This window comes from Acomys minous (assembly GCF_964271855.1).
Source record: "Acomys minous genome assembly, chromosome: 13".
Lineage (NCBI taxonomy): Eukaryota > Metazoa > Chordata > Mammalia > Rodentia > Muridae > Acomys > Acomys minous.
The window spans coordinates 17,054,845-17,077,428 of NC_140495.1; the positions used below are offsets into that span (position 1 = coordinate 17,054,845).

General features: G+C 46.2%; 1 protein-coding gene across 1 annotated transcript in view; it reads left to right on the forward strand.

Moving 5' to 3' along the window:
• Positions 1–1,285: 1,285 nt before the first annotated feature.
• The window catches only part of LOC311580798 (collagen alpha-4(VI) chain-like), a gene marked incomplete at its 3' end in the record, with an annotated part of 112,166 nt that continues 90,867 nt past the window's right edge, over positions 1,286–22,584 (forward strand). Inside the window, exons 1-5 of the mRNA XM_084752513.1 lie at positions 1,286–1,369; positions 13,449–13,537; positions 16,528–17,130; positions 19,421–20,008; positions 21,664–22,269. Coding sequence (XP_084608639.1) covers positions 13,462–13,537; positions 16,528–17,130; positions 19,421–20,008; positions 21,664–22,269 — 1,873 coding nt within the window. The 5' untranslated portion in view covers positions 1,286–1,369; positions 13,449–13,461. The remainder of the gene's footprint in view (positions 1,370–13,448; positions 13,538–16,527; positions 17,131–19,420; positions 20,009–21,663; positions 22,270–22,584) is intronic.

Below are 22,584 nucleotides of genomic sequence, written 5' to 3' on the forward strand. Positions count from 1 at the left end.
CTGAGTGGAAACGACGCAACTTCCGTGTTTCTGGTCTAGGGCATGTCTCTGGGCGTGGTCCTTGCATCCTTCCCATTGACTGTCAGGGTGATGCTTTGTAAGAATCTCAGATACCTGGTACTGAGTACAGCTGTGTGCATTAGCCTCGATCCCTGAATGACTGGGCTATGCCAGCCACGCACTGACCTGTCACACCTTACCTGTGTGAGAAAGAAACAAATCTTTCTCCTTTAAACCAAACTGTTAGGTCTTCTGATAATAGCAGTTTAACTCTGTACTGGAAAGTTTTGTTGTCAGCGGGCCATCACCTGGGAAGAGGAAGGGACCATCAGCTGAGAAAAAGGCCTTCGTCAGATTGGCCTGTGGGCAAGTCTGTTGGGAATTTTCTTCATTGAAGATTGATGTGGAAGGGCCTGGCCCACTGCGGGTGGTGGCATCCCTTAGGCAGGCAGTTCTGGCTTGTAAAAGAAAGCAAACCGAGCAATCCAGTAGGTAGATTCTCCCCATGGCCTCTGACTCAGTTCCTGCTTCCAGGTTCCTACGCTCCGGCCCTGACTTCCCTTAATGATGGACTATAAACTGCAAGATGAAACCAACCCTTCCCTTCCCAAGTTGCTTTTGGTCACGGTGTTTATCACAGTAGCAAAAATCAAACCAGGACAACCTCTTCTTAGTCTAACTCATGCACACACTAACATGCACACACTAATTTGTTCCTTTTTTGACTCCATATGCCTCTTAATCTGATTGCCACGTTAATGTTAGAAATGCAGGCGCTGTTTGTCCTTGTCCAATTCATTGATTTTCCCCCCCTTTTATCCATTCATTATATATATTGTGTTGAGACCCATCTGTGTAGGACTCTTCGCTATATGGCATTGGGTATATGAGTGATTCAAAATGAATGCTTTCAAGAAACTTACAGTTTAGAGCCTTCATGGAAAGTAAAAACATTAAATTGTGATGAAATTTTTTTCCCCATCTAGAATTTAATTAGACTTGAAAAAAAGTTAGTTTCATTTGTCATGTTTCCTTATAAGATTTGTGTGTGTGTGTGTGTGTGTGTGTGTGTGTGTGTGTGTTCTCCCTGGTATGTTCATGTATTGATTTTCAAGGCCAGTGTTTACAGAGAAAATTACCATTTTTGGTGAATGGCAATAAAGTGTGCCTGAGTGTAGGACCTGTATCAACAGTGTAAACGCAGCCTCCTCTCCACCCCTTTCTGGAGAGTATTAAACCCTGGGAAAGCTGGTGTGTCACTGTGTCTGCCCTTCAGGCTTCCTGTGTGCGAGGGAGTTCCTAAGGCTCAGAGTCTTTAGTGATGAGGATAAGGAGACGCTGAAAAGACCAGCCTCCAGGGTTTTGCCAGGTAAGAGCTATTTCCTTTTCCTAGGGGGTAGGTTTACAAATGAACTCTCTGTTTTGTTTTATTTTCCAAGTACAAAATACCTTTTGTTATGAATTATACAAGACAAAACTCTAAAAGAACTAGTTTGTAAGATCTACAGATGCCTTGTTTTAAACTATGGCTACTGTATCTTTATATGCAAATATTGTCCTAAGTCATGTTTTACCCGGCACACTGAGTGTAACTGCCCATTTGTAAGAGTGAACAGCTGTCAAAAGAGGCTGTACTGAAGTTTTAACTGGGTGCTGTTCTGAATCTAGCTTTCACCAGACATCACAATCTTGTCAAGTATCGATGTGGAAATAATTGTCTCTTATTTGTTTTCCTGAATGCTTTCTTATCCTCCGCTCCTCTTTTTCTTTCTTCGTACTGTTTACTTTGAAAACAAATTTTTTTTCAGATGGAGTCTCATGGAAGCCTAGGATGGCTTCAGACTTGCTACGTAACAGAGGGCAGCTTTGAATGCTTCCTGATCCTTTGCATTAACCTCCATGTCCTGGGCTTTCAGGCCGGGTACCACCACGCCACCTATGCGTGGCCTGTGCAAATGCTGCTTTCCTTCATAGGCTGGGAGAGGAAGAGACATGTGGGAATACAGCTGGATGAGAGTAACTTCAGGTAGCGAAGAGGTAGAGGGGCCGGGATAAAGGCAGATTAGGATCCCAAATCACACTTGTTAGAGAAAGAGAGAAAGAGTAACTCAGCTCGAAAACTGTGATGAGAAGGAACCTGTACGCTTCTGAACTTTCATTGAGCAAGAAGATATGAAATAGTATGAGACACATCCAGAAATTACCTTCTTTGGGCCAGATGTGGTGGTGCACGCCTTTAATCCCAGCACTCGGGAGGCAGAGGCAGGTGGATCGCTGTGAGTTCGAGGCCAGCCTGGTCTACAAAGTGAGTCCAGGACAGCCAAGGCTACACAGAGAGACCCTGTCTCGAAAAACCAAAAAAAAAAAAAAAAAAAGAAAAGACAAGAAAAAAAAATCAGAATTTACCTTCTTTGTGGAAAGGGGACCCAAACTCAGTTATGGGTCTGATAGGGGGTCTGTGGGTTATTCAAGCTTTTGAGATTTAAAAATTGCAGACTTGTGTTCCATGATAAAACCAATGGGAGAAGAAAGCACTTACAATTTGCTGATTCAACAGGTGTGGTCTAGACATAAAACTTAGGTGAAAGATGACTGACTGACCTTTGCAGAGCATGCTGGGAAAGATGGAGAGATGGTGGCAACCCTGAGTTAGAATCTGGAGTGATTTTCTTATGTTTAGTTTACCAGAATTCATAAGGGTGTGTGTGTGTGTGTGTGTGTGTGTGTCTGTCTACTAGTTTTGTTATGAGACAAGTTTCTATTTTTAAATTTATTTATTTTATTTTTTTAAAATTTTTTTTATTTATTTATCATATATACAGTGTTCTGCCTGCATGTACACTTGCATTATAGAAGAGGGCACCAGATCTCATTATAGATGGTTGTGAGCCACCATGTTCTTGCTGGGAATTGAACTCAGGATCTTTAGAAGAGCAGGCAGTGTTCTTAACCTCTGAGTCATCTCTTCAGCCGCTTAAATTTATTTTTATTTTATGTGCAGAAGTGTTTGGCTTGTGCTTATGTCTGTGCACCGCTTGTACAACTTGTGCTTACAGAGGACAGAAGAGGCCATCAGATCCCTTGGAACTGGAGTTTTAGACAGTGTGCACCACCATGTCCGCGATGGGAACTGAACCTGGGTCCTCTAGAAGAGTAGCTAATTTTCTTAACTGGAGGGCCATCTCTTCAGCTCCCCCTAAAATCTACATCTTAAAAGAAGGCTTATTTTTACTTTATGTGTATGAGTGTTGGCCTGCATGTATGTTTGTTCATGTTTGCCTGCATGTGTGCCTGTGCACCGTGTATGTGTACCTGGTGCCATAGGAGCTCAGCCAATGGTTGTATACATAATAGGCTTTGATTGCTCTCCCTCACCTTCTGTTAAGGAATTATATATTTTGAATACCGGTTAACTTTCTACTTAGCTACCATGCACAATTTGAACAAGTAAGCTAAACAATTTTAATTTCTTATAAAACTTTCAAGGTACAATAAAATATAACTTACAGAGGCTATTCACTATTTATATCCCATAGTTTATTATTATTTTACTTTTCTTGCAGTGCTGGAGACGGAATAGTACAAAGTGAGTTACATTCATACCGGCCCCTTTAAAAACCTTTATTGTAAGGCAGGTTCTCAGTAAGTTTCTCAGGTTGGACTTGAACTTGCAATCCTCCTGCTTCAGCAATCCTAAATAGCTGGGCTTATGGGCCTGTGCTATCAGGCCTGGCTCATCTTATTATTTTAATGAATTTAAAAACAAATGGTAGAGATCTTCATTCTAAACACTTTAGCATTTGATAGAGTTGAAGAAAATTATTTTTAAAAATAAAGTAAGTACTCTAAGGAAGTTTAATGTAAAGTTGATAAGAATTCGATTTCATATATAGCTTTTGTCTGATCCTGGGAAAATGTCTACATTAAAAAAAATTTGTTCTTGTATTGCTTGTGGCATGTGAGCATGTGGGGGTCAGAGGACAGCTCACAGGAGTCCGGAAGAGCCTTTCCTTCTACTGTGTCGGTTCCAAGGGTTGAACTCGGGTCATCAGGGTTGGTGGCCAGTGCTCTCATCTGCTGACCCATCATGTTGGGCCCACTCGATGTTAAAATTCGCTGAGTAAACAGAGAGATGGTGAGCGCTGCTAGAGCTGACTTGATGAAAACGTTAACTCCTGTCTGAGAATTGTTCCACAGTGTCCACAGGAGAACAGGGTGCTGGCCTTTGTTTTCTTTCTCTTTTCCTTCCTTCCTTCCTTCCTTCCTTCCTTCCTTCCTTCCTTCCTTCCTTCCTTCTTCAGAAGCTAAGAAACCAGGGGCTGCCCAGTGCAGGTGGCCATGTTTTGTTTTGGCCTCTCAACACTGAAGCCCAGTGGCCTTTGCAAAGTCTGCTCTCACAGAATGCTGTCAAGTAGTTTCTGATTCTCAGAAATGGGCTTCCTGGAAAGAACTTTTGAGATGTCTGCTTTGTCTCTGGAGTGGAACCCTCTCTACACTCTGCAGCAGCCGCAGCAAGAGCACATGCTCTCGCTAAGAGGAAGTGATCTGATGAGTGTTGTCTGCTTGTTGCTTCCTTCCGCCTTGACTGTTCTCTCTTGCCCCAGCATTCACAGGGACCCGTGAAAGCTGTTGCAGTCAGCAGGCAAGAGAGATGAGGGTGTCGTACACTAGAGTGTTTGCAATAGAAATGGTGACAGATAGGCTGTTTCTGGATTCATCTCTTCAAAGGCAGAGTCCACAGGACCTCCTGTGTGCGTGTGAGGACTGTGGGGGTAAGTCCAGGGCTTCGGGTCTGTACACATAGAAAGCTTTAGTTTTCATGAAGGTAAGTAAGGAGGAAAAAGAAAAAAGGGAACAAATTCTGGAGAGAAGTGTGATGGATGGTGAGTGTGAGTGTTAGAAACAACAAGGAAAACCTGACAAATTTCAGTTATTCATTGAAATAAAGCTTCAGAGTCAAAGTGTGATGGGAGTGAGCGACTCTTCACCAGGCTTGGATTGGAAGTGAGCTGGTAATGCTGGTTCTGGGTAATGCTTAAGAGTCTGCCAGATGCCGGGTGTGGTGGCGCACGCCTTTAATCCCAGCACTCGGGAGGCAGAGGCAGGCGGATCGCTGGGAGTTCGAGGCCAGCCTGGTCTACAAAGCTAGCCCAGGACAGCCAAGGCTAACACAGAGAGACTCTGTCTCAAGAAACAAAACAAACAAACAAACAAAAACAACAACAACAACAACAAAACAAAAAAAAGTCTGCCAGATGTAGGTGCATTCACAGGTGTGTGTGTGTGCATCCACGGGTGTGTGCATTCATGTGTGTGTGTGTATATATCTATGTGTGTGTATATCTATGTGTGTGTGTGTGTGTGTGTATCCATGGGTGTATGTGCATCCATGTGTGTGTGCATCCACAGGTGTGTGTGTGTGTGTGTGTGTGTGTGTGTGTGTGTGTATCCATGCGTGTGTGTGCATTCACTCACATATGTGTGCATCCATTGGTGTGTGCGCATCCATGGGTGTGTGTGCATCCACAGGTGTGTGTGTGTGTGTGTATCCATGTGTGTATGTTCATTCACTCGTGTGTGTGTGTGTGTGTGTGTGTGTGTGTGTGTGTGTGTGTGTGTGAGAGCGCGCGCATCTATGGGTGTGTGTGCATCCATAGGTGCTTATGCATCCATGGGTGTATGTACATTCACAAGTGTGTGTTAAGGAGTTCTGAGGGTTCTCAGGAGAGAGAAGGAATATTTTATGAACCTCCAAAGCCTGAAGCAAACTTGGCAGATGTGTTATCTTGTGATATCATCTCCCACAACCTTGGAGCCCAGTCAATCTTAGGATAGAAAATAAAATAACCTACCCTTTTGTTAGGTTTGTGTTGTTGCATAGTTTTCCAATTCCTTTTAAAGGAGTTATTTAAAGTATCAAAAATGATACCAAAGTAGTTCAGTGTCACTGAATTCCTTTAAGCTGAGATTCTTGAGATAAAAATAAAAGACATTGCAAAAGACACAGACAACTAGAGCTAAAGCACTTACTTGCCTCAGGTGACTATGGTGCCTCTTGCAGGATGTCACACCCTCACCTGCATCATTTTAATGTAGGGATGCTCTCTCCCACTGCCACAGAAAGCCTGGTAGGATCTGAAATCTCACATCTGTCAAAACACTGCTATTTCCTGGGTTTGCCAAGTCAAAGATGTGGTCAGCTCTTCGATATGAAGAAACCGTTTCTCTTTGAATAAAAAAATACTTACGTTTTGTTCCACCACTGAGAAAGAGCTCAGTTTGAGGGCTTTTATTTTATAGATTGTCACTTGACGGCCATGGACATTTCTTTTTTTTTTTTTTTAAAGATTTATTTATTTATTATGTATACAGCGCTCTGCCTGAATGTACACCTGCAGGCCAGAAGAGGACATCAGATCTCATTATAGATGGTTGTTAGCCACCATGTAGTTACTGGGAATTGAACTCAGGACCTCTGGAAGAGCAGTCGGTGCTCTTAGCCGCTGAGCCATCTCTCCAGCCCACCATGGACATTTCTAATTTGACAGCATTTTACAAATCTGTCTTCTTCCACGGCTGCAGTGTCCTCACATTAACTTTGCCACATGGTGCAGGCAAAGAAGCACACTCAGATTCTGTGGCTGACAAACCCGAGGGATAGAGCATCCCAGAGAAGTGCGGGGGTACCAAAAGCAAGGATGACGCAGGGATGGGAATTAGCTCTGTGCAGTTCTTACTGCACTTTACTTTCTTTCATTTTTTTTTTGGGGGGGGGGGAACTTGGGTTCTAGGATTTCAGCTGCTTATCTGCCTATGTGGAGTCACAGCAGCAGTGGTGGCAGTGATGGTCACAGCGGTGGCAGGAGCAGCAGCAGGGCACATGCCAGTCTGGCCCTGGGAAGGTGTGGCTGTTCTTTTACACCTAGGTTCTTCCCACTTTTTCCTTCTTCCTCCCCATTCCTTTCCGGCTTCAGGTATCTCAGGCTGGCCTTAGATTTGCTGTGTATCCCAGGCTGGCCTTGAACTCGTTGCCTTTTATCTCCAAGTGCTAGGGTAATAGGTATGTACCACTATGTCCATCTTACAGGCCTAGGATCTAAGTAGTTAAGAGCAGGGGGCCAAAACCAACTGGCTTGGAAAGACACGGCAGCTGTCCCCTGGGGGATATGGAGCTGTAGGAGGTTGCCTTGGGAATCTGCAATACCATGTGTGTGAGCATGGCAGAAGGATGACAAAGCCTCAGTGACAGGGGCAGTAACTAGTGGTCCCTGACCCAGGACACATTCTAGCTGTAGCTTCAACCTCAAGGTGACACATAGTAGTAGCTTGGGCCACAGATTTTTTTTTTTTGAGACAGGGTTTCTGTGTGTAGCCTTGGCTGTCCTGGACTCACTTTGTAGACCAGGCTGGCCTCGAACTCACAGCGATCTGCCTGCCTCTGCCTCCCGAGTGCTGGGATTAAAGACGTGAGCCACCACGCCCGGCTTTGGGTCACAGATGGAAAGCAGAACACAATGTAGGCTCCATCCCTGGAGTAGTGTAGCTACGTGGCCTCTACCCTGCTCCCCAAGCTGATGAAGGCCGGTATGGATTTCAGTGTTCTCAGTAGCAAAGACTGCAGGTGTCTGGGCAGTGCGTAAGGCCACTGTGGGCTTCCTTCCTTTTTCTCACAGGGAGAGGTGTGTCCTGGTTTTAGCCGACCTTGACTAGGAAAACAGAGCGTAGAATCGAGGTGCTTCCTCCCACCTCTAAGTGACCATCTTGAACTTTTATGTTCTGGGACTTTTTTTTTTAGACAAGATTTCTCTTTGTAGCCTTGGCTGTCCTAGACTCACCTTGTAGACCAGGCTGGCCTTGAACTCACAGCGATCCGCCTGCTTCTGCCTCCCGAGTGTTGGGATTAAAGGTGTGCACTACCATGCCTGGCTGTTCTGGGAGTTCTGCATCCCCTTGTTATACCCCAGTATTGTACCTTAGTCACTCCTGTCAAAATGGAGGTACTTATTCATTGTTCTGGTCGTTTTTATGAGTGGAGGTGAGCCTGAGACACCTCTGGTTGGCTATTATGCTGATGTCACTTTCGGCAAATGGTCCAACTGATGTCTGAACTAGGGAAACACAATGAATTAGACAAGTCAGTGTGTGGAGAAGACCTAGGCTAGTTAAAAGTGCCCTACAGCCAAGGTTCCATCCCATTCCGAAAGCTTCCATTCTTCACCAGCTGTGTGGTAGGTTTTGGATTACCAGGGGTGGTTGGGCACACAGTGGAATCAGTGTACACTGAGTCCACAGAGAGCAGTGCTGGCCTCCTCTCGCTGCGTGCCGGTGGAAAGCTCTTGTTGATTTTTGGAGTCTAAGGAGCCATTAATTGTCATTGAAATGTTTGACACAGCTTCCCTCAAATATTTTACAGCCAAGTTGTATTTATAGCTAAGCCAAGATTTGAGAGTGGGCACAGGAAGCAAATGTTAGTGTTTGCATAATCGCTTTAGGCTGAACTTTAGGTTAGTTCTCACTTGCCAAGCATACCATCTGGGGTTCCAGGGTGATGTGTGCAGGGGGACATCTTCCCGGCTCCCGGTAGCTCGCTTTCTAGAGCGTGTAGCTCCAGATGTGTAAGACTGTATGACTGTGGGGTAGGAAAGGTTCAGATCCACAGACCTAACCCTGTGAAGGTGAGAGGAGAGAGAGAGAGAGAGAGAGAGAGAGAGAGAGAGAGAGAGAGAGAGAGAGAGAGAGAGATCCATTACCAAAGAATAAAATTGGGAAACTATGTTAAATTAATTGTGCACATTTGCATTGGATAGTTTATCCAAATATTTTGAAGCTGAATTCTGACTATTACAGTCTCTCTCTCTCTCTCTCTCTCTCTCTCTCTCTCTCTCTCTCTCTCTCTCTCTCTCATTGGATATTTATTTAGCTTTTCAGTCTTTTAGCATATCAATATCTTCAAGGAACATAGGCATTGATGTTCAGACTGCCTTTAAATTGTGGTTTAATGTGGTTAGCCTCCTATGATGAGATTTTGGGGGAAGGAATAAAATGTAAAAGATGGTGGGATTTCTCAGTTCCAGGAGGTGCGCGATGTCACCTCAGCCTCTTTTGTTGATGTTAACTGTGACCATTTGGTTGTTGTTCCTGTCAGGTTTCTGCATTAAAAAGGTTATTTTTTTAGGGGCCCACATGAAGGTTAAGCTGCCCATTGGCTACATATGCATAGAAAGGACCAGGGACCATCTCTGACATGGACTGTGTTGCCTGTTTTTCCGATCAAGTCCCCTGGTGGGGCTGCCTTGCCCAGCCTCAGTGGAGGAGGATGTGCTCAGTCCTGATGTGACTTGATATACTAGAGTAGGACGGTGCTGGCGGGGCTCCCCTTTTCTGAGGAGAAGGGGAGGGAGGATCAGGGAAGAGGGAGGGGGCTATGGTCTGGATGTGAAGTGAATATTTAGGAAAGGTTATTTGATTTATCCTTTGTAAGTTATAGATAATTTTTGAAAGAGATACTTTTGAGACTGTATTGTTCTGTTAGTTACTTTTCTATTGCTGTGACAAAACACCATGATCATGGCAGCTTCTAAAAGAAAACTTAATTGGGCTTACAGTTTCAGAGGGGCAGAGTCCATGATGCCAGAGCAAAGGCAGGTGGAACAGTTTCACGCATGTATACGGTGTGCACTTCAGTCACCTTCACCCCAGTGCACTTTCTCACCCCCCCACCCCTTCTGCCATTCCTCTTAAGAAGTCCCCTTCTTCTTTCACGTCTTGTGTGTGACCCACTCAGTTTAATGGAGGTTGCTTGCATGAGCACAAGCGGGGAGGGGTTCTTCACTGGCTGCTTCTCAGCGACTACACTACCGAAGAAAGTGACACCCTTTCCCTGAGCCACCACTAACTGCCAATAGTCCCTCAGGAAGGGGTGGGCCTCATAAGCTCCTCCCCACCCTCGGTGACATATTTGAGAGACTTTTGTTAAAATTTTAATTATAATACAATTATATCACATCCCCTCTTTCTCTTTTCTCTCTCTAGCCACCTCTAAGTCCCCTCTTACACCCTTTCAAATTAATGGCCTCTTTTTCTTTATTGCTATTACACACAAACACACACACACACACACACACACACACACACACACATACACACATAACCTACTAAGTATGTTTAGTGTCGCTTGTGTGTATATGATTTCAGGGCTGGTCACTTTGTATTGGATAGCCAATCAGGGGCCTCATCCCTGGGAGAAATGAATTCTCCGTCTTCCAGCAGTCCTTAGTGTCCTGTAGCTCTTTGCTCAGGTTCTGTTTAGGCAGCCACATTGTTGAGGTATCATGGGTTCTTCCCTGTCATTTCTAGGACACACAATCTTATAGCAGACTTCTTGGCTCTCTGGGTCTATAATCTCTCTGTTCCCTCTTCGTGCCTTAGGTGCAGGAGTTATAGTGTAGATGTATCCATTGGAGCTGGCATCCCGTGACCAGCTGATCTTTGTATTACGGCCAGTTGCGCTTTTCTGTAATGGTCTGCACTTGCTGTAAAGAGAAGCTTCTTTGGTGTCAGGTGAAAGCGATACTCATCTGTGACTATAAGGACAAGCGTCACAGTGCAGTTAGGAGTTAAACTGGTCTAGAAGAGTGGCATCTAAGTCTAAGTTCCATGATGTCACAGTCCTGGGTGGTTGATGTGGTTTCTAGTTCAGGCATGGTTTCCTTCCTGTTAAGTGGGTCTTAAGTCCAAGTAGACAGTTGATGGTTATTGCCAGGACATGAGTGCCACTCTCGTATCTTTAGAGATACCTAGCCATGTCATTGTTGTGGTTCATAGGCATCACAATTGGGTAGGACTGGTAATTGGCATCTTGCACAGGACCTCCTGGTATTAAGGAAGCTGGACCACAGGCTCTCAGGTCTGATTCAGCAAGAATCTTCTGCATCCTGGGATCCAAGTGTGTGGTGTCTTTAGTAACAAGACTTATCTTCAACCTTGGGGAGGCAACTGAAGGCAACAGCAATAGCCTATATTAATAGTTTAAGAGCCACTTGTATGATCCTGACCAACAACTTAAGGGAGATTTGTCATGCCTGACCCTGGAGCTTTTGTTCGTCTGTGGCTTCTGTGGGAAATGTTATCAGCCCAAGTGGCACACTGAGACTTTTTATTTTATTTTTGTGTGTGTGAATATTTTGCCTGCACATATGTCTGTGTACTATGTGTGTGTGGTACCATGAAGGGCCAGAAGAGGGTGTCAGATCCTTGGGGACTGGAGTTATACATGCTTGTGAGTCGCTGTGTGGATTCTGGGAATTACACCTGGGTCCTCTGAAAGAGCAGCCAGTGCTGTTAAGTGCTGAGCCATCTCTCCGGTTCCCAAGGGACTCGGTTTGTGCAGGTCACCAGAACTGCAGTGAGTTTATGTGAGTTGAGTGTTTAACAGGCTTGAGAGAAGTCTTTCTCTACTGCAACACCATTGGTTATTATTGGACTTAATACCTGCCACTTTCCCAAACTAATCATACCTCATTTACTGGTTTCACATCTTGCTTCCATGGTGAGCACTGCATGTTTAACATACATTATTAGACTTAAATGGCTTTCTGAAATTGTAAATATAATGTAAATATCAAGTCATTAATGTATGGACATTCAACACACATATGCACAGCTGTCAAATGTTTATAAATGTTGACTTTGCAACTAGATTTTATTTACAGTTATCTAAAAATGACTAATTGCACTAATTGTAATAAGGATATAATAGGTTATGAAAATATAGATGCTTTCTTGGAAGGTTTTTTATTTTATGTGTAACTTTATTAGCTCACAAATTAAAAAAAAATCAAAATACAGCTTTTTATTTTCCTTCCTTCCTTCCTTCCACAGGATCTCACTCTATAGTTCAGGCTGTACTTGAATTCACTCACGACCATTTTATTGCCTTAACAATACCTGGGTGGCTATTTATTTACTTAATTTGAGGCAAAGTTTTGCTGTTAGCCGAGGCTGGCCTGGAATTCGGCTCCTTTGCCCTGGCCTCCTGATCCCTGGGGATGAAATGTCACATGTTATTACAAATGTGAGGTTGATACTTGAATGTATTCTGGCTCACTCTTTCTTGCCATTTTCATGGATAAAACGTTTTACAAGGATGGAGTCATTCCACCTTGACTATGAGGCAGGTTCTATTGGGGGAAACTAAAGTATAGAGAAATGATACAAATCGCCTAAGATTTAGTGGATTTGTGACTCAAGCTTAACCTATCTTCCAGAGTCCTGTGGTTATGAGGTTGACAGCTAAGAGCAAAACTGCGACGTCACCTGCTCTGCAGAGCCTCTGTTCGATGTGCTCACTGCACTGTTCTTACAGTAAGAAAAGAGAATAGTCTCAACACTTGATAAATTTCATGGATGCCTTTGGACACAGGTCCAAGTTCAGAGGAAAGAGGTTATTTTGTGTTCCTTCCAGGGGAATATAAAATATGTTCTGGCTAAGCAGATTTTTGCCAGGCGGATGTGCTTCAAGATATTTCTGGATGCTGCGAATGTTTATCGGGTCATCTAACTCTTGTATAAAAATACAAACAAATTCACCCAGAAATGTTTATGTTCCACCAAATGAATTCAGTATGTGAAGTGGGACCTCTGTCCCTGACCCCCGTACACTTCCCCCTCCACAAACCGCATCTGCACAGCTATCAACAGCAAGTCTGAGAAAGTATGCTCCAGTGTTTATGGAATTCTTCCTGAGTCAGACTAATGGGGCATTTTCCTTACACAGTTGAAGCAGTATGGCAAGGTTTATCATCATGATCATGATCATGATCATGATCATCATCATCATCATCATCCACATCAACATCATCGTCATCATCACAACTGTCACCACCATCACCATCATCATCATTTTACATGCATTCATGTGTCTTGTATGTATGTATGTGTGTGTGTGGGTGTACTCACTTCCATAGGCATGTGTAGAGAGCAGAGGTTGATGTCAGGATGTCTTCCTCAGTCATATGATTTTACTTACTTATTTAGTGTGTATGTGTTTGTTTGTTTGTTTGTTGTGGGTGTACACGTGCTATGATGCCATGGTGGTGGTCAGAGGACAACTTGCGAGTGTTCAAGCGTTGCTTTCCTCCATTTATAATGTGGGTATCAAGGACTAAGCTCGGGTTGTCAGGTTTGTGAGCATCTTGCTGACCCGACACTTGTCACTTTGGCTGGATTGGCTGGGCAACGAGCCCCCAGCATCATTCTGTCTTCCTCTCCTCCTCTGTGGTGCGGTTGGGGGTTACAGGCTACGTACTCATACACACTACATGAGACCCTGTCTTCCATATTTTTTTTAAATGTTAGTGAGGTATAACTTACTTACAATGTGATGTATTCATTTTAAAATGAAGACATAATTTTAAATTACAAGGCTTCTTTCTTTTCTTTCTCTCTAGGATCACATCGAGCATGGGGACTTGGAAGATATTTTGGGTGATCATCTCCCTTGCAGCTAGTTTTGGATTCATCAAGTCACAGAAAATTGGTAATGCACGGACTTCTTTATTTCCAAGACAGGGTTTTTCTGTGTAGCCTTGGCTGTCCTAGACTCCCTTTGTAGGCCAGGCTGGCCTCAAACTCAGTGATCTGCCTGGCTCTGGTCTCCTGAGTGCTAGGATTAAAGGTGTGCGCCACCATGCCTGCCAAGACATGGAATTCTTAAAGTCCAAGTGCTTGCTTTCTGGGGACCTGGTAGTAGTGACAATCTTAAGAGGAAATATATTGGGAGAATCATCATAATAAAAGGGAGTATATTCCTTGAAGGAGAATTTCCTTGGAATCTGGAAGCACTAAGTGAGGGATGGGTACTTGATTTTTAAAATACATACTTAACCACAAGTGGTAAGACAAATAGATGTATTGAGGGCGTCGTGCTTCTGAATGTACTATCATATGTTATGTGCAAGAGTTGTGTGGCCTGCTTTGTCTCCATGACAAAGCTGTTCTGAGGGCAATTGTCACCCTGAGGTGGATACTTTTGCCCAGTGCTAGTGAACACTTTGGCACTTTTTTTTGTAGTCTTTATGTGCATATGGGTATTTTCACACGGTGTACATATAGGTGTTTGCGTGTGCTTTTGGATGCCTTTGCTCATGTGTGTGCACGTGGACCCTAGAGGTATGCCTTTTTCACTTTATTTTTTCAGACAGGGTCTCTTACTGAACTCAGAGCTCGATTCGGGTAGGCTGGCTGGCCAGTCAGCTCCAGGGACCCACCTGTCTCCACCTCCCTAGGGCTGGGATCACAGGTGTGCACTGCGGCACCCAGCTTCTACGTGGGCGTGGAGGATCTGAACTCATGTCCTTGTGGTTGCCAACACTTTACTGGCTGAGCCATCTCCCCAGTTCATTTGGCAGTGATCTAATAGATTGCATGGCGTTTTCAGGATGAATGTCTTGTCAAGGGAACGTTGTTTGAGTGGCCGGAAGCCCCGCTGAGACACCACGGGGGTTTAAATACCCAAATGCAGCCACACAGACTGTCATTTGTCCCTGGAAAACGCCGAAGCTTTCTCCATTCCCCCCCTTGGCTCTGTCTCCCCTTTCTGTGAACAGAACTGTGACAGTAAGTCTTGTCATATTTCAAATACCTTCTAAAACTACAGAGAACTAGTGGAGACAGTATAATGAAGGCATGAGGTGCCTCTGTGGCTTCTTCGTGGTAGAAGCAACACTTGCTAGGAAAAATAAAAAAAGGGCAGCAGTTGAGGGGGTGGTTGCTTCAGCATAGGAGGACCAGGGAGAACTTCATGGTTGTGTTTGCTCCTGTGAGAGGTGTGTGTTAGTCAGGGTCCTCTGAGGATAAACCTGCTGATCGAATGAATGTATAGATATTAAAAGGGAGTATGTGAGAGTGGCTTACAGGCTGTCGTTCCAGTTGTCCCACAATGCTCTCTCCTGATGGCAAAGCCAAGAACCTGGTAGCTGTTCAGCCCCTGAGCCTGGCTCTCTCAGCAGACCCAGCCTAGTGCTGGAGTCCTGGAGTTTCCAGATGTGGTCAGGTGGACAACCAGCCATCCCAAGGCCAGAAACCAACTGGCCACTTCTGGCCTAGTCCCCGAATTCTCCCTTCCCAATGGAAGAGCCCAAGAGCAACAGTTCTGATGGAGCTGAAGGGTGTGACCCGTCTGCCTTTTCTACAGTCAGACTCCACTTGGGGTTTATGACCAAAGCCAGGCAAACTTCTCAAGGTATGTCCCAGGCCTCCAGAAGGGACACAGGGAGTTGATGGCCTTGGATTTTACCAAGTTCCCCTAGCCCTTCGCTGTTTATGCTTCTCTTGGGTCTCAGCATATGCATATAATTATACTTTTATGGGTTGGATATTGGAAGAGCTGGATTCTGTCTAGGTCTTTGAAGAGATGACTGTGGGGGTGCTGAGCTGGTCAGTTTTATGTCAACTTGACCCAGGCTATAGTCATTCTGGTAGAGGGAGTCGCAGCTGAAAAAAAATGTTCCCATCAGACCGGCCTGTGGGCAAGCCTGTGGTGTATTTTCTTGATTGGTGGCTGACGTGGGTGGTGCCACCCCTAGGTGAATGAGATGCCCAGGTCTTCCAACACCCAACCCATAAAAGTGTAATATAAGCATATGCTACTAGCTTCCTGTGACTACTGAGTAGCCTATGTGTTGTCCATAGTGACTATTTGAGCATTTGGGTATGAAAATGCAGTAAAACACAGAATTTCTCCTTCACACTAGCTGCGTTCTGAAAGCTCAGGGACCACACATGACCAGTGGCTGCACTAGTGCACGGGTTACAGTAATTTCTAGTTCTGAAATTGCAGTTCCTTCATTTGTTTTCATGATCGTTCAAGAGTTCCGTCCTTGGGCCAGCAAGATGGCTCAGTGGATAAAGGTGTTTGCCAGCTGGTGACGTAAGCCTGGTGACCCGAGTTTGATTCTCTGGGGCCCATGTCGAAGGAGAGAACTGACTCTATGAAGCTGTCCTCTGATCTCCACGTGCGTGCTGTGGCACACACATGCACAGTGATGATGATGGTGACGATGACGATGATGATGATGTTGATAACAATAACAGAGTTTCCTCCTTGGAAATGCTATCCTCTCTCTCCTCCTTTTCTTCTTATCACAGACATAGATGTGAACAGTTAACTGAAGCCATTTTGACAGCTAGAGGGCTATGTATATCAGTCAGTAAAGGAGCTACAGCGCCCACTACTGGTAGAAAGCTGGATTTTCTTATTAAGTGTGTGGCAGGTATGGAGAACCTGCTGTGGGGCATAATTAAAGGTTCAGGGTCTGAGAAGAGAAGGGAAAGGTGGCGGGTAAACAAGGATAGAAGGGGCGGGGCAGGGGGCGGGGGCAAAGGGAAGAGTAGTGCATCTGGGTTGCCTACTGTCAGAGAACCGTGCCAGCACACCTGTGGGGAAGAGGGCTCTGCACTGAACGAGACTGGTTCTCAGCCAGCAGCTGTCAACGTGTCCTTTTAAACTCAGGGGCTTCTCTTTTGAAGTCTGCAGGGAGGCCTCTGTGGGAGATGTTGTGTTTCTGGTGCACAGCAGCATCAACCCGCAGCAGGGCCGCAGTGTGAGGAACTTCTTGTATGCCTTGGCAAACAGTTTCCACGTCGGCAGAGACACCATCCGTGTGAGTCTGGCCCAGTACAACGATACACCCGCTTCTGAGTTCCTGCTCTCTACCTACCACAGCAAAGGCGAGGCGTTGAGACACATCCAGCGACTTCGGTTTAAGCCCGGAGGCAACAAGATGGGCCGGGCCCTGTGGTTCATTCTAGAACATCACTTCCAGGAAGGAGCTGGGAGCCGGGCAAGCCAAGGGGTGCCCCAGATGGCCGTGGTGATGACCAGTGGTCCAGCTGAGGACCACCTCCGTGAAGTAGCCGAAGCTTTCAGGAGGGCAGGAATCTTGCTATATGCTATTGGTGTGAAAGACGCAGCTCGCGCAGAGCTCAGGGAGATCGCCAGTAGTCCCAAGGATAAGTTCGCCTTTTTTGTTCCCAACTTCTCTGGCCTGCCAGGCCTTGTCCAGAAGCTGCGGCAAGAACTCTGTAGCACTCTCGCAAAGGCGGCTCGGCCCATTGAGCGCGAATCTTCAGGTACCTTCTTTTTCTTTGTCTTTCTCACATCCCTTTACTACTATCATCTTTATCTGTGTGTGTATTGAATGCAGAGATTACAATGTCACCAAACAAGTTGTATCTCTGTTTCTTCAACCACTGACCACATCTCATTTATCCCGTGGGCCTTGGGCCATACGCTGAAAGAGTGTAGGACTAGTTTTGAAGGAAGGATTATCTGTTGCCAGAACGGTATTCGTTTTCTCTGGATTTACCTGCCCATCTTGCTTGGCCAAGGGGCCACAGGAGGTGACTGGACCAGGAGGTCACCAGGATGTTTGCTTGCTTCATTATTAGCATGTTGGTTAAGAGGACACAGTTTAGAGAAAAGAAAGACCTGGGCTTAGATCCTTGTCTTTCACTTCTGGTGTCATCTTGGGCGAGCCATTTAACCTCTAGGAATCTGAATTTTTTTCCTAGGGTGATAGTGCCTATCCTCAGAGAGCTGAAAGCACTAAACAAAATCGTATAGTTAAAAAAGCTTGGCACAATGGCTGCACATCCAGGGGTACCCATGGGCACTTCCTCGCGTTTTGCCTGTTGGCACCTGTGAGTGGACATGCCTGTGATAGAACCCACACGGATGAATATTCTCCATAAATTAGTTACTTAGCTTTACTAGAAGAATTACAACCTTGTCTTAAAAAAAATTCTCTTAATGCATTCATTTTAGATTTGTGGACGCCAGCACAGGATTTCCTAAAGCATAAACTTCAAGTAGAGAAAGATGTGACTGTGCATGGTCTCATCAAAAGCCACAGGAGGCCAGGCCTTCACTGTCTCACTCTTGTGATAGTTCCCTATAAAAGCCTATGAATTGGGAGAAGTGCTGAAACTTGTCTCCTCAGTGCAGCAGCATGCGGCATTCCTATGGCCACACAGATATCGCATGTTTTTAAACCAGCGCTTCAAGGTTTACAGAGATATTTTATGTACATAGCCATCACTGCCACCTGCCCGATGCTCTGCAGCAGTGGCTCTCAGCCTTCCTAACACTGCGGCCCTTTCATATGACACCCCCCTCCCCCCCACCAACCACAAGATTGTTTTCACTGCTACTTCATAACTGCAATTTTACTACTGTTACAAATCATAATGTAAGCATCTCTGTTTTCTGATGGCCTTAGGGGACCCCTGTGAAAGAGTCATTAGACCTCTAAAGGGGTCGTGACCCACAGGTTGAGAACCACCGTTTTCCATTTTTTCCAGCCTTGCTTCAATTATTCATTAGGCTGATCCTACTGCCTCAAATTTGTAAATAAGTATGATGACTAGTATCGCTATTTTTGCACTTTTCAGGTGAGGAAACTGAGGCTAAAGGTACCACAAGTGTGTGGTAGAGCTAAAGAGTTGTTTCCCAGGATGGTTAGACCCATTTTCTAGGGCAGGTGTGTCAGACCGTTTCCAGAAGCAGAGCCCACAACAAGAACTGAAATAGACAGAACTTAATGAAGTTTTCCTGTGGAGGGACAGTCAATAAGGCTCTGCTGGGCAGAGATGCAGAAGGAAGAAAGGAAGGAAGGAAGGAAGGAAGGAAGGAAAGAAGGGTGTCAACTCTGCCAGAAGTTCCTCAAAGCCTAGTGTTGTCCTGATCCTTTGTGGGACCTCAAAGAACAGATGTTATGTCTTGGGTTGGCTTGACCCTGGATCTAGGCCCAGCAAGAAACTGGCTTTTGTCAAAGTGAGAAAAAGGCTGTGGCTGGAGGGAAGTCTTCCAAAGAGCGATGCTTAGAAACGGCCAGAGGGAACCAGCAGCTCCTGGGCAGAGTGGCGGTGTCTGGTACAACAGATGATCTTCAAAACGCCCACGAGCGTGTATGGACTGGTGTAGAGATAACAGTGGGGCAGACAAGAAAAGTCTCAAAGACGAGAGTGACAGATCGCAGGGCTGTTAAGTGGTGGAAAGGCAGTGAGACCTACAGAAGAAGACAAGTCCTAGCTCTGGCCTGTCAGCGCTAGCACATGCCTGGGGATGAGGCTGGCTTCCAAAGAGGGGAGATGGATGGCTTATCTTGACTGGAGAGAAGAGCATCCGTCCCTCTTGCAGTATGCCGTTAAACATTTCAAGAGGTTTATCTTCTTGATGTGAGTCTGGGGATTGTCCAGTGGCTCTCTTGGCTGGAGGCAGCAGGAACAGTAGAGCAGGCCTGGGAAGGGGAGGGGAGGAGGGTTCTGCCATTGTCCTTTCTTTCTGTTCACTCTCTGCTTTCCTGACTCTATTTAGTACATAACCTCTGAGACTTAATTCCTTTTACCTTCTTTCTTGCAGCTTGTGCAGAGGCATCCCTGGCTGATATTGTGTTTTTAGTGGACAGCTCAACTAGCATTGGACCACAGAACTTCCAGAAAGTAAAGGATTTCCTTCTCTCTGTTGTCACGGGGCTTGACATCAGCAGTGATCGGGTCCAAGTGGGGCTGGTCCAGTATAGTGATAACATCTACCCAGCCTTTCAGCTGAAACAGTCTCCTCTGAAGAGCGTGGTCCTGGACCAGATTCGGAATCTGTCCTATAACACAGGGGGCACAAATACAGGAAGTGCCCTAGAATTCATCAGGACCAACTACTTGACTGAGACGAGTGGCAGCCGGGCCAAGGATGGAGTCCCTCAGATAGTTATCCTGGTGACAGACGGGGAGTCGAGGGATGCGGTCCAGGATGCGGCTGACCAGCTGAAAAGGGATGGAGTCTTTGTGTACGTGGTGGGCATCAACGTGCGAGATGTCCAAGAGTTGCAGAAAATAGCCAGCGAGCCATTTGAGGAGTTCCTCTTCACCACAGAAGGCTTCAGCATCCTGCGGGAGCTCTCAGGAAGCCTCTTTCACGCTCTGTGTTTGACCATGGAGAGACAGGCGAAAAGTAAGCCGTGCTCAAATGACCATTCCAGATCCACCACTGAACCGCAGTGTAGTAACGTGCTTCCAAGGGGGGCATGAAGCTTTACTAATCACGGGCACGCGCCACCACGCCCGGCTGAAGCCATATTTTTAAAATCTTGCCTCTGCCATAGTTTCATTACTGTCAGGTCCAAAGGAAACTTTGGCTCCCCCAAACTCCAAAAGGCAGTCCATATATCCAGAAGGAGCTCAGCAGGACCATAGGAGGATTTCTGGTAGTTAGACAAAAGCCAGCCGTCTCCAGGAACTTGTGAAACTGGTTCCCATCTGCCAAAAATAAGCTATTTCCCTTACCTCTGGCAGAAGGGCCAGATGGCTACCTGTGGCACCTGTTAGCATGTCACAGTGCATGCTGGCCTCCAGGCTCCCTGTTATACACTTCAGAGTCTGTGCTAGCATCCTATCCCTCTTCCCCCCTCCTGCCCTTCCCTCCTCCCCTCTTCCCCTCCTCCTCCTCCTCCTCCCTTCTTTCCCTCCTCCCCTCCCCTAAGCCCTCTCTAGCTCATGGGCTTGCCTCCCCTTCTGTCCTCAGGCTTTTTTTTTTTTTTGAGTCAGGGTTTCTCTGTGTAGTAGCCTTGACTATCCTGGACTCACTTTGTAGACCAGGCTGGCCTCGAACTCACACCCCCATCTGCCTTTGCCTCCCAAGTGCTGGGATTAAAGGCATGCGCCACCACTGCCCGTCCTGTCCTCAGGCTTCTTATAGCCAGCTGTTCTCACTGTTGTCTGCTCTGGTTAGTCTCTATCTCTTGCTATCCTGCTATCTCCACTAGTCTCCCCCTCTCTCCCGCTTCCGTAGCCCTGACCATGTCCAGTCTGCTGGCCGTGTCCAGCCTGCTTCTTTCTCCCTCTGCTCTGGACTCTTCCAGATGCCTCTAAACAGTTCCTTTCTCCTACGTACAACAAAAGACCCTTCCCCTTAGCCGTAGCCGGAAGCGGGCATGTTGGCAGTTGTAGGAGGCTGGAAGTAGCGTCACTTCTCTTCAGTGTCCTCAGCTGCATGACGGGGACGGTAATCTGGTAGAAGAAGAACGACCTATGAGGATCAGCTGAGGCAAAGCGTGTAAAGCGCTGTGGCTCCCGGAAGCCATGCGGCAGTGGGGGAGTTTCTTGCCTTCCCCATTGGTGGAAGAACAAGAAAAAAAAAAAAAAGTAGATAGCAATGAAGCAGGCCGGAAGAGGAGGAGGAAGAGAAGGGAGAGAGAAAGAAGTGGTGGAGGATAGAGTCCCATGCAGAGGAGAGGCAAGTCCTGGGTGTACAATGTTGTGTAAATACACTGCTCATCCCTCTCGCTGCCCACACCAAACCATGCTTGTACCCCGTTTTAAAAAAATGTTTTGCAGCCGGGCGTGGTGGCGCACGCCTATAATCCCAGCACTCGGGAGGCAGAGGCAGGCGGGATCGCTGTGAGTTCGAAGCCAACCTGGTCTACAAAGCGGGTCCAGGACAGGCAAGGCTACACAGAGAAACCCTGACTCGAAAAACCAAAAAAAAAAAAAAGTTTTATTTTTATTTATTTATTTTTTTTGTACTCCTTTTTTTTCATAAGAATTGACTTGATTTATCTTTTCCTCTCATCTCCCCCCCCCACCCCCCACCCCCCGACCCCCTTCTAGTGTCTACCAAGACCTATGCAGACGTGGTCTTTCTTGTTGACACCTCCCAGGAGACATCCCAGGCCAGTTTCCAGTGGATGCAGAATTTCATCTCTAGAATTATTGACAACCTGGAGGTTGGCAAAGATAAGTACCGGATCGGGTTGGCTCAGTATGGCGATCAAGGCTACACTGAGTTTTTGTTCGACACCTACAAGACCCGGAATGAGATGACCACGCACATCCGTGAGCACTTGGTGCTTCGAGGTGGCTCAAGGAGGACAGGCCAAGGCCTGCGGTTTCTTCATCACACCTTCTTCCAGGAGGCAGCGGGAAGCCGGTTCTTACAGGGCGTCCCCCAGTATGCGGTGGTCATTACCTCAGGCAAATCTGAGGATGAGGTCGGAGATGCCGCACAGACCCTGAGGAAGAGAGGCGTGGACGTCGTGTCTGTGGGGGTGCAGGACTCCGACAGGACGGAACTGGAGAGGATAGGCTCTCTAGTGCTCGTGTCTGACCTGCAGGGAGAAGATGGAGCCAGTCAGCTAACGCAGGATGTGACTGAGGTGATCCAGGGGACCTGGCAGCCTAAGGTCATGATGGAGGCTGCGGAGGGGGCTGCAGGAGGTAAGGAAAGCCCGATACTTGCCTATGTGAGGCACCAGGAAGTCACAGCATGTGAAGGAAATCTGTGGGCCTGGAGGTGTAGTTCAACTGGTAGAATGCTTGTCTAGCATGCCAGAAGGCTTGGCTTAGGTCTCTCAGCAGCACAGAAAAGGGTGCAACAGCGCATGCGCATGTGCATGCCTGCAACCTCAGCACGTAGGCGTAGAGGCAGGAGGAGCTGAAGGTCAAGGTCATGCTTCATCAGTTACATATTATACTTGATGCCAGTCTAGGCTACATGAGACCCTGTTTTAAAAAAAAAAGGTAGAGGAAGAA